Source organism: Protopterus annectens, chromosome 17.part0 (genome assembly GCF_019279795.1).
Source record: "Protopterus annectens isolate FY-2018-M chromosome 17.part0, PAN1.0, whole genome shotgun sequence".
Classification (NCBI taxonomy): Eukaryota; Metazoa; Chordata; order Ceratodontiformes; family Protopteridae; genus Protopterus; species Protopterus annectens.
Window position 1 is genome coordinate 820,048,160 of NC_056751.1, and position 12,667 is coordinate 820,060,826.

General features: G+C 39.3%; 1 protein-coding gene across 4 annotated transcripts in view; it reads left to right on the forward strand.

The window, feature by feature from the left end:
- AMPD3 (adenosine monophosphate deaminase 3) overlaps nucleotides 1-12,667 on the forward strand; it is a 740,405-nt gene that overhangs the window by 580,298 nt on the left and 147,440 nt on the right. For all 4 annotated transcript variants that reach the window (XM_044059408.1, XM_044059407.1, XM_044059406.1 and 1 more), the window contains one exon: nucleotides 7,634-7,760. In XM_044059408.1, the coding sequence (XP_043915343.1) occupies nucleotides 7,634-7,760 (127 nt within the window). The remainder of the gene's footprint in view (nucleotides 1-7,633; nucleotides 7,761-12,667) is intronic.

Genomic DNA, 12,667 nt, shown 5'->3' on the forward strand with positions numbered 1-12,667 from the left:
TGGTATGGAGCATAGAGTCCCCATGTTGGTAATGATCAGGTCTAGTATGTTTTCCCCTCTTGTGGGAGTGGTGACTAGTTGTTCCATAGCATTTGAGTTTATAAATTCCAGGAACCTTTGGGCTAAGGTGCTAGGGCTTGAGTAATGCTCCCAAACTATGTTTGGGTAGTTGAAGTCGCCCAATATAATGGTGTTCGGAGAGATCTAAGTGTTCTCCAATGTTTTCAGGAAAGCCAAGTGGGATTCCTGACTTTGAGAGGGTGGTCTGTAGGATGCTATAAACTGAAAAGCAGTCTTGCCCACTGTCAGTTGCACATGGATGGTGTCCGATACTTCGTGCACTGCCACTAATTTGGAGGTATGGATATCCTTGATAAATATGGAAACTCCCCCTCCTTTTGTGGTTCGGTCCGGGTTTTGGGGCCGAAAAGCATGATATGAGGTATAACCTGGTAGTGCTGGGGTGCTCTCTGGAGCCTTGAACCAGGTTTCTGTCACTGCACAGGTATCGATGTTCTCCATACCGAGGAGAGCTTCGAGTGCATGCATCTTGAGGTTAAGACTTCTGGCGTTTAGCAGCATTACCCTTAGTTTCTTGTTCCTTGTGCTGTCTATGGAGGTGGGTTTGACTTTTGAGCCTTGCCTAAAAAGGCACTATGGGGGTGGCAAGAGCCTTTGCCAATATCTGAAAACCCAGGGGTGACAGGTGCAAGCTGTCCCTAGCGAAGCAACATGGCTTGTCGCGCATGTAATCCCAGGCTGACAGACACTGGATCCCCTTTGATTGACACCAAAATTTTAGCCAATTGTTAAAATCGATCATTTTGTCTTTATACTGTGGCATCATTCTAGGTGAGGGTAAGATGCTGCTCTAGGTCAGGGTCATACCAGCCTGGGCTACATGATCAGAGAGCTCCTCTATGTCTCTTTTCATGTAGTCGAGGGAGGTACGTCTTAGGTCATTCACGCCAGCATGTACAATGACTGAGTCATATTTGTATTTGCTTTGGAGTGACCTAAGTGCTTGCGTTATGTGGCGGATCCTAGCGCCCGACAGGCAGCTCACTGTGACCTTCTCTTTATTCAGCCTGGTGAGCAGGATGTCAGTGTGTCTGACAATAGAGTCACCTATTACAAGGGTATCAGGTGTGTTATTCAGCCTTAAGGGCTGTGACTGCTTGGCACACTGACTTTGTGTGCTATGTGTTGTACGTGTTTTGTTTTGGTGTAGCGTTTGCTTGGATGTCTGCTTTGGAGGTCTCTGTTGCTTAGGTAGATTTTTATTTAGAGCCTCCGAGTATGTTTTTGTGTTTTTATGTGTTTGGTTCGCTGTTGTGGTGGGACTATGTGATACTGGAATTGTGTTGTGTGAGGTTACCTTCTCCTCCTGACTGGTTACACCAGTTTTGAGATGAGAGAGCCCAGCCTCCAGTTTGGCTATATGGTTGCATCTCTCACATATATTTGAACCTGTTTGGAGGAGGAGAGGGTTGTCCGTGTACATGAGACAGTTGTAACATTGCCTCAAAATTCCCGGATTCACCAGCTGGACTGGAGAGGAAACCATTGACTGACCTTTGGACATGCTAGAGTAATATAGGGAACTGAATTAACTGGCTTCCCACCCACTTATTTATATGTTCTCATTCTGGAGTTCCTAACACTTGGAAAGAAGAAATATCAGTAGCAAAAAAAAAAAAAGCTGTCTTTCAAGGATGCTGCTTTCTCTATAACACTTCATATGGTTCAAGTCCACAGACATTTGTACTATATGTAGTATGCAGATAGTTAAAAGTGAATACTGCATTAAGCAGTAACATTCAAACTGTTAAAACTGAACAAATAAGTACAAAGTAGCTGCTTTCTGAGATGTTGTTAGTGGCTCTCCTGAACATTTATTCTGCTGCATTTATTACTACTTGTTAGTAGCCTGATTAAATTGTAACAGTTATTCTAAGGCTTTGGTTGAAGCACTTGGGCTTCAGACCAGTTGTTTTACATTAAGGTTTGTGGTCTGCACTGCTGTGGCAGGACAGGTAGCTTACATCCTTCTAAGTTGGGAGTTGCTGATTGAAGGCTTAGTGTCTGTTATTCTAAAAGTATATTAGTTCTAGTTTAAGCACTTGGGCTTCAGGCCAGTTATTTTACATTAAGAAAGTGTGGTCTGCACTCTTGTGGGAGGAGAGGGTAGATTCTGCCCTTCTGAGCTGGGAGTTTCTGGTTAAAGGCTTATTGTGCCTGCTTATTTGAACTGTTTCTTTCTGAAATTGGTATGCCTTGTTTACTGTAGCATAGACTAAATTCAGACCTGCTAAATCTAGCTTTGCTTGTATAACCTGAGCACTAATCCGACCATCTTTTTTTAGAGAAGGTTCCCCTGCACCCTATTGGCAGGAGCGTGCAGTTAGAACTTGTCTGATCGAGGACTGCTGGAACGGGTTTCAGTTTTTAGCTTTTTATTGGTTAATTTGTTTAAACAGTTTGCTCGTTTGCTAATGTTATATTAAAAAAAAATACACTTTATGCATCGCCGCTTAGCTAGGGTTAAACTATTCCCTGTGCCATAAAGTTTGCTCTTCCAATTTTCCCTTAGAACTAGCCAGTTGTTTAGTTTTAGCACTCACATCTGCTTCTTTGAGCTCAGCGCTTGTTCAGAACTCATTGTAAGCACTAAATAAGCTGCAAATTACTACAGCACTCAGCTTTCCTCACTTCTCTAGAGGAAAACCATTTTTAGTACTTAATAAATAAAGCACCTATCCAGGCATGTCTAAGAATCAGCTCCCAGTGTTTACTCCCGTCAACCTGATGAATCTGGGCATCTTGGAGCAATGCAGCATCATGTACACAGACAACCCTGTCCTCCTACCACCCAACACTGCAACCTGTGAGAGATGCACTTATATAGCCAAACTGGAAGCAAAGCTCTCTTCACCCAAGACTGGACTAGACAGTCAGGAGGAGAAGGTAAACACTTGCACCACACCACACTCATCACATAGTCCCCTCAAAACCTACACCACCAAAACACACACATAGCAACACAAAACACACACCTACATTCGCGAAGGCTCTCAATACAAATCTGCTCAAGCAACAGAGACCTCCAAAGCAGAAATGCAAGCACCCCCCAACACAACCCACATGACACATAGCCCACAAACTCAGTGTACCACTCAACGACAGCCCATAAGGCATAACAATGTACCCAATACTCTAGTCATAGGTGACACTATAGTCAGGCACACTGATGTTCCACTCACCAGGCTAAACAAGGAGAAAGTTATTGCCAGCTGCCTGTCTGGTGCCAGGATTCGCCACATAATGCACACACTCAGGTCACTCCACAGCAAGTACAAATATGACTCTGTCATTGTCCATGTTGGTGTGAATGACCTGAAACGTACCTCCCTGGACTACATGAAAAGAGACATAGAGGAGCTCTCCGATCTTGGAGCCCAGGCAGGTATGACCCTAGCCCTGAGTAGCACCCTGCCATCACCCAGAATGATACCACAGTACAAGCACAAAATGATTGGCTTCAATAATTGGCTAAGCTTCTGGTGTCATTCTAAGTGGATCCAGTATCTGTCTGTCTGGGATGACATGATTGACAGACCACGATGCTTTGCCAGAGATGGCCTGAACCTGTCGCCCTTGGGATTCCAGATACTGTTTAAGGCTCTTGCCACCCCTATAGTGCCTTTTTTTAGGCAAGGTTCAAATGACAAATTCACCACCATAACAGGTACAAACAAGCAAAATCTGAGGGTAATGCTACTCAATGCTAGAAGTCTAAACCTCAAAATGCATTCACTCGAGGCACTCCTTAAAATGGAGAATATCGACATCTGTGCAGTGACAGAGACCTGGTTCAAGGCTCCAGAGATCACCCCTGCATTACCAGGCTATAATTCATACCACACCTTTCGGCCACCTAACTTGGACTGAAACACTAAATGGGAGGCGTGTCCATATTCATTAAGAATATCCACACCTCCAGGCTAGTTGCTCATCATAATGCATCTGAGATTATCCAAGTGCAACTAACTCTGGGCAAGACCACAATCCAAACTGTAACTTGCTACAGATCCCCCACCGTGCCCCAGGATTCCCACTCCTCATTTCTTGATACACTAGAAAATATTAAGGTGCAACCCAACACCCTAATAATGGGCAATTTCAACTATCCCACCATTAACTGGGAAAACTATTTATGTACCAACTCTTTTGCTCAATGTTTTCTGGAATTCATAAATTCCAGTGCCTTGGATCAACTTATCCATACTCCCACCAGGGGCAGCAATATCCTAGACCTGGTCATTACCAACATGGGCGACTGGTGTTCCACACCAGAGGTCAGTTCCTTGTTGGTCAGGTCCGACGACAAGCTAATCATCCTAGACATCCACATCCCGCCCCCACCCCCATTAGGGAAACTACCATAAAAAATTTCTCCAAAGCCACCTTCATGCTTCTTAAGACAGAAGTGGCAAACTTCACGACACCCATGCAGACAGACAATAAAGGTACGACTGTTGAATCTTACACAAATTCACCTTATAAGCACTTACACGAGTGCATGGATCAGGCTATCCCTAACAGAACCAAGATGCTATCCTCCAAAAAAAGGAAGCCAATCTGGTGGTCCCCTGCCATAAATAAACTGTACAACAGAAGAAAGAAACTGTTGCAAAAAAAAGTAAAATCCTATGATTGGAGGAACTCCCTGGTCAACCTCAGTAAGAAACTGAGATCCCTCATAAAATCGTCCAAAGCTAGTTACGAAAACAAAATCACCACTGATTCTAAAGACAACCACAAAGCATTCTATAGCTATGTCAAGAAGCTCAGTGACTCAGATCTGCTGTGAGATACAGCAAAATAGTACTAAATATGCAGAACAAACTGATATTTCCAACTTTCTGGCAGATAGGTTCAGTGCTAACTTTACCCCCCTCTCACCCCCTAAAGGGCCAATCTCTATACCAGAAGAATGCAAAGTTCCTGTAATCACAGCTGCACAGGTAAAAAACACACTCTCCAAAGCCAAGAACACAGCATCCATGGGACCTGACAACATCCCAGGCTGCATTCTGCATGAACTATAGAATGAACTGGCACCCCACCTAAGCACCATGTTCAGTCATAGCCTCACCTCAGGCTTTGTGCCCACTGAATGGCGCATAGTGACAGTTATCCCACTCCACAAAGGGGGAGCCACCATGGACCTAGGGAACTACCACCCCATTAGCCTAACAAGCCTGTTCTGCAAGGCCATGGAATGTATCATCATGGAACTTATAAACAAAGATATTGGAAATCTCCAAACTCTGGATCCGATCCAGTTCAGGTTTGTAAAAGGCAGATCATGTCTCCTAAACCTGACAGACATTCTTTGAAGCAGTCACCAAAGCCGTAGACGAGGATAAGGTGATTCACACAGCCTATCTAGATCTTGCCAAGGCTTTTAACACCATCCCCCACTCTGGAATTATAGATAAACTCACTAAACTAGGTATAAATCCCTATGTTACAAGATGGGTTGCCAACTGGCTCACTGACAGAACCCACACTGTGAAAGTAGCAGACTCCAAATCTGACTTCAGACCAGTGACAAGTGGAGTACTACAGGGTTCAAGTCCTGGGTCCTCTCCTGTTTGGTATCTACTTTTCTGAAGTACAGACTAACACAGAAGGTCTTTGGCTAATGAAGTTCGCAGATGACTGCAAAACTAGGAGCCATAATCGAAACACCTAACGATGTGGACATCCTACAAAAAGGCCTCACTGAGACAGATGCCTGGTGTCAAAACCATGGCCTCAAGCTCAATGCCAAAAAGTGCATTGTCATCCACTTTGGTAAAAACTCTGTACCCATGAGCTGTCACATAGGTGGTAGTCTACTTAACACTGAAAGCGTGATAAGAGACCTTGGGACACAGGTGGACAGTAGTCTTTCCTTTGATAATCACATCACGACAGTAGTCAGGAAATCCCTCTATGTGGCACACCTCATCAGAAAAGGTTTCTCATCCAGGAAAAAAGAGATCATTGTTCCCCTCTACTCATCACTCATTAGACCCATTGTAGAGTACAACGCCCCTTTTGGTATGTACTGCGCAAGACATCTACAACAACTGGAAAGGCTGCAAAAATACCTCACAATGAGGATTACTGGTCTCAAACAGATGCCCTGCACAGACTGTCTCAAAAAACTCCAGCTTTACTCCGTCACATATCGGCTACTCAGAGGAGATCTCTACCTACATACAAAGCTATGTCAAACCCAGAGCTGTTGGACATGCTCCACATAAAGAAATCCTAATCTTTCCGAGCTACATGCACTAAGGACCTAAACCTAGTCACCACAATAAACAGAACATGCTGGAGGGATAGATTCCTGTCCCAGAGACTTCCCATACTGTGGAACAAACTACCTATCTATATCAAACAAAGCTCCTCATTAGCACTCTTCAAGAAAAAGCTTGATGATTGGATGGGAAATAGGAAATTCACCCCGGGGATCACCTCTGTTGCTCTGCTCAACAGGGGCACAGGAAAATAATTTTCTTGGGTGACAAAAGCCTGGGTACTTTTTTGGCTAGGCTTGTAAAGGCCCTAGGGCCGATAGCCTAGTACCTGCCTATGAATCTATGAACCTATACAAAACATACTCTTACAGAGGCTATCTACTTGTGAATATATAGGATTCAGGGGATTCAGAAATGAGAAAAGGTGGTTGTATGAATGAATCATAAATATATGAATCCTGTGGAGGAGAAAAAGAAAGAGCAGGTATAACAAAAGTTAGTTATGAACCCTCAGGCAGCAACAAAGTGAAGGGTTACTCTATTTTTCAGCAAACAAGAAGGTTTGAAGACCAGCAAGCAGATGGTAAAGTTAGAATGCAAGTGATTAAATGGATGCATGAGGAGAAATTATTTACAGATATGTAATGGACTACTGGAACATCTAGTCAGAAGAAGCTAGTCATGCAGTTTAAGAACGCATGAACTACATAACTGAATTTGAAGATCTCAGGCAAAGAACAACATGCATAAAGGAATAAACACAAATATAAACACTCCCTGCTTTTATTTTTCTGAATTTGTTTCCTGTTTGGTCTGAAGAAAAATAGTATGGTGTAGAAAGGGCAAATATTATATCCTAATTTAAAAGTGGTTGATATCAGGCTTTATATCCCACTTTTCAGATGTCCCCATTTATCCTATGTAATATCAGTTAAGAATAAGAAAACACATCAAATGTCATGACTTTACTAGAATAAAAACACAGCAAGTCAAAGTGTAGGTACCGTGGCAAAGTCGTTAAGGTTATGAAGTATTGGAATTGAATTCCATTAATTTCTGCATGCATTGCATTATACTTTTATTAACTCCTGTTGTGTTTTTGTGCTTCTGTGTCTGCCCACAAAATGGACACCTCTGATGCAGTGGTACATGGTCAACAAAATAATAGAAACAACAAGCTGCAGCTTTGTGGTTACCTTTTTCAATGCACTGTAGTCACTCAGCAGTCTACTTTGAACATTATTCTCTCATTTTTAATGTTTTAGAAGAATATTACACAGAATACAGTTTGCTGATTTTACTTTTCTATTTTCTTTCAGTGATATATTTAGATCCAAAGGTCTTCTGCCAAACTTTGCAAAAATGCTGGAAAATTTATTTTTACCTCTTTTTGAGGCGACGATTAACCCCAAGGATCATAAAGAACTGAATTTGTTCTTAAAATATGTAAGTCCATAAATATATTTATAAACATGAATATTGATAAGTTAGACAATAAGTAAGTTTATAAAAAAGTGTATGTAATATTTTTTTACTTTTTATGAGCATGTCCTGCTTCTTGGTTAGTTTGCTATAAACAATATAAAGCATTAGCCTCTTCAAGTTATGAATTATTTCTTTAATCATATTTACTTGTTAATCACAGATTAATTTTGAAGTGGTGTAATTGGAATATACAGATGTACATCTCTGCAGTTTTATAAATGAGCTGACTCAATTAATATGATTGTTTTAAGAAGCTTTCTTGTTGATGTCTTACAGTTTTAACAATTTTTGATATCAGATTCTTGTGTCATGATGCTTTAAAATCTGCATTTCTGAAATTATAGGTAATAAAGCAGTCAATTAGCTTTGTTATGCACAATATGTTTTGACAATATTCTAACTCAGAATCACCATAATAACTGCTGCCCAGTTTTACTATTAGAAACATACATTTGGTAATAGATAACGACCATCTGGTTCACCTTGTCAGCTCATCTCCATAACGCCAAGATAATCTGCATGTCTTATTTCTCTTTTATTTATACTCTTCCACTGTCCTTCCAAATTTCATAAAAATTCTCTTGGGGTATATATCAGGGAGCAAAGAAATTAATTGTAATGTGCTGAAGCCAAATGACTTTAGAAAGTCTTGAAATATGTAGTTACAAGCTGTTCCTACAGCTGAAGTTCTCAAATTATTACTTTGATGTGGAGGTTTGATTGATGCCACATGGTCACTTAACATTGAAGCAAAGCATGCAAAGGCAGATGTAGTGCAATTACCCCCATTTACTTCAGCTGCAGTGACGTGATTGGTCAGTTATGAAGAAACAAGGCAATGAATGGCCAGGCAATCCATGAAGTAAAATGAATGCTGCTGCACCTCTAAATTATGCTTTAAAACTAGTTGATGTACAGAGTGTCATGGCAGGTAGTTCTGAGCAGAGAAATTTGAACTTAGTTTGCAAAGATTTACATTATTATGTCAGTTTAGCTTTTGTTAATGGAAAGAATCATTTATGCCTCTATGGAGTTCTCATTAAAGTAAGCCATGCATTTTTGAATAACATAAGTCCTGCCATATACAATAGATTTGCTGTGCATTATAAAGCATTTCTGTGAAAATGACACCCTTACCATGTCTCCAATTGTATAGTTGCTTTGTTTTGTGTACAGAACAGTGGCTGTCATTTTCCACAAGCAGATTCATTTCCCAAACATTCACAATGTCACTTGGTCTCATAAAACAGATTATCCGGGATTCCTGGAAACAAGACAGAGGCAGCAGCACTTTTTAACACGTTTATTAAATTATCACTTAAGACATAGGCAAACATACATTAACAGGAAAGAAAACAAACCATATTAACATTTTTCCATTTACATATATTATACGTCACATCTCTTTTCTTTGCAATTATCATCAGTCCAACAGTACATAAATTGCTGAACTCCTTCCTTCCCTTAAACCTCATTCATTCCCTTAAACCTCATTGCTCCTCCTCCTAAATGTTCTACATGATACATAGGAAGTTCAGTCAAATAAATAGGATGTAACATGCCACCAGCTGTCATCCAGAACATACTCTAAAGTCAATACCTTATGGGGAAATGCTGAGAATTAAAAGACTATGTAGTGATGTCAAAGACGCACAAATTGAAGCTAAAAATATAGTGTATAACTTCATAGAGAGAGGTTATAATTCAGAAGAGGTTAAATCAACTTATGTGAAGTTATATGAAAATGATAATAAACGTATACTGAGTAAGGGAATTGTTAAGAATAACAATTTTGAAATAATAAGTAGAAAGAAAGAACATTTTAAAATGTTTTTTGTTACCAAATATACTGTTTTTTTCTAACAGAATGAATGAAATAGTAAAAAGTTTTTGGAAACGAGTTAGAAGGGAAGTGCCTTCATTAATGGACGTAGAACTTAATGTCTCCTTTCGGAGGGGACGCAGTTTAAAAGTTTTTTTAGTTCGGGGTAGATATAGAAGACCAATACAAAAAATGGGAGATGTCATTATTAAAAAGGGAACGTTTCCTTGTGGAAAATGTTTAGTATGCCAGTATATAACAAATGAGGCAGTAAAAATAGGAGACAAAAGTTTTAACGCCATGGGAGTATATTCCTGTTTGAGCAGGGGTGTAATTTATTTGATTAAATGCTCATGTGGTAAGAATTATATAGGGGAGACTAAAAGAAGTTTAGCAGAGAGAGTAAAGGAACATATCAGGGATGTAAAAAATAAAAAAATGATGAGCCCAGTAGCAGAACATTTTCATTCGGTACATGGGGGTGGGGTTATTAAGGAAATGAAAGTTACAGTTTTAGAACAAGTAGAACATCGGTATGGTAATGAACATTTATTAAAATATATTTTAAGGAAAAAAGAAGCTATTCTTATCATGAAATATGAAACTTTGCAGCCCAGGGGGCTTAACAAAGAGTGCAATTGGCAGGGTTTTATAAATTGATTGTTTTATTAGTAATCATGAGTAGTTTTATTTAATTGTTTAATTGAATTATTGGAGCATGAAATGTTAGGAGAGTATATATTGTGGATGTATTAATGGATAAGTTTTTTACACTGTAAAGGCAACAGCCGAGGCGCTAGAGACGACACTATAAGGTTTTATTAATAAATTCATTCTGGTGGAAAGTAGAGCTGTTTTTCACTGGTCTTTTCTGTGGTTATAATAATATTGCTTTTTGGTTTGTGGCTGAAATATCAATAATTATTCTGTTGTAAATTATATCTGGCTAATAAATACTCTGCTGAATGCATTTTATTACCATTTATAAACTGGTGCCAAAATATTAAACTACTATCTTTAAAATCAAACATTTTTCTTAGATTATTATTTACTTATTACTATCCAATATTGAATGCTGTGTGAAATAATAAGAATGCAAGATCTTTTATTTTACAATTATTATTTAGATATTTTCTAAATATTGATAAAATATAATTATTCAGTGAGCTAGAGAAGCATTTATTGTCACTATCCAGACAATAATCTTTTAATATCCAATAGAATTTGTTGTACACACTTTGTATGAATCAGTCACTGCTTTATTACTACTTAACAATATTTTTTCTTGAATTACTTTCCACTTAGAATAAGTACAAATAAAATTTTAAGGAAGCTAATACTACCGTCTTCCCAGCTTTTCATATGCCTTTCTAATGAAATCTTATGTTTGTTAGGGAACCATAACATCTTAAGTAACATAGATTTTTTTTTTTTTTTAAACTTTTATTTGGGGTATGATTAAAGACAATATAAAACAAAATGTTGAGGAATATTATCATTTTTATTAGCATAAGTATATCTTCCATAGTGAAGTATAATTTATTCTAACTAGAAATGAGTTGGTGAATATGGGAATCTTGAGGCAAAGCTACAACTGCCTTATGTACACAGACCACCCTCTCCTCTTCCCAACAAGCTCAAATATATGTGAGAGATGCAACTATATAGCCAAACTGGAGGCTGAGCTCTCTCAACATAGTACTGGCACTGTCAGTCTGGAGGAGAAGGTAATCACACACACCACAAATCCAGTCTCACATAGACCTATCGCAACAGCAAACCAAACACATAAACACACAAAAACATACTCCGAGGCTCTAAATAAAAATCTGCCCAAGCAACAGAGACCTCCAAAGCAGACATCCAAGCAACTGCTACCCCACAAAAATACCCATGTATCACATAGTTCACAAAGTCAGTGTTTTGGGGCCGAAAAGCATGGTATGAGGTATAGCCTGGTAGTGCTGGGGTGCTCTCGGGAGCCTTGAACCAGGTTTCTGTTACTGCACAGATATCGATATTCTCCATACTGAGGAGAGCCTCGAGTGTGTGCATCTTGAGGTTTAGACTTCTGGCGTTGAGCAGCATTACCCTTACTACTTAGACGTTATCCAGCTACATCCAGAAAAGTAACTAAATTTCAGGTCTTTGTTCAGTGTTTCCTTTTGTAGTTCAAGAGGAATTGAGAGTCCCCTCCCCCCACACTACTGCAGAGGTGTTAAAACTGTCACTGCACTGAGAGCCACTTGCAGAATCAATTCCTCAGTATACAAAAGAAAGCCCTGAGCAAATGTCTTCAAATTAGTTACTTTTCTGGCTGTGGCTGCATAACTTCTAAGTATAGTGTAAAATAAGGTCTGAGCCAAACATAAATGAGGGTAATTAAAGAGAAAAAAGAAGCAGTCCAGATTACCCACCCACCATCCCCCTTTTTCTTTGCTGGGACTTATCTGTACTTCTCTATACTATACAACCTATGTGGTATATTTGCTTGTAGATGAAGGAAATGTTTATTTTTGTGCATGCATACTTATTGGCATATTTTTCAGCCTACCAATTTGGGGGCGCCTGACATCTGGGGCAAGAAAAACTGAACAAATGGCGTCGGCTGCATCTTTTTTACCCCTGGCGCACTGACGTCAGGGAAGAGGCAACAGCTACTGATGCCGGGCCTAGACTTTGGAATTCTGGCCGACTGAGGATAGCCTGCCAGCAGGATAACCCAAGAGTAATGACTGCAACAGTGAATACACTCGAACATCTACATTTATGGTAGGTACACAACTGTACTTTTTGTACCTTTTAAAATTCTAAAAGATTTTGATAGGAGAGAACCTATGTTGATAAATGCAGATGCACTGTTATATAACATATTGGTTAAGTTTATAAATTCTAAAGAACAATTATATTCTTCAAGAACTTTAAACAAATAATTCCATTTTACAGAATCAAACACTTTGTCCAAATCTAAACTTATAATTGAAGGTTATTTTTTTCTTTTTGTTACCAAAATCTATTAAAGTGTTAAGTCTAATAATGTTATTAT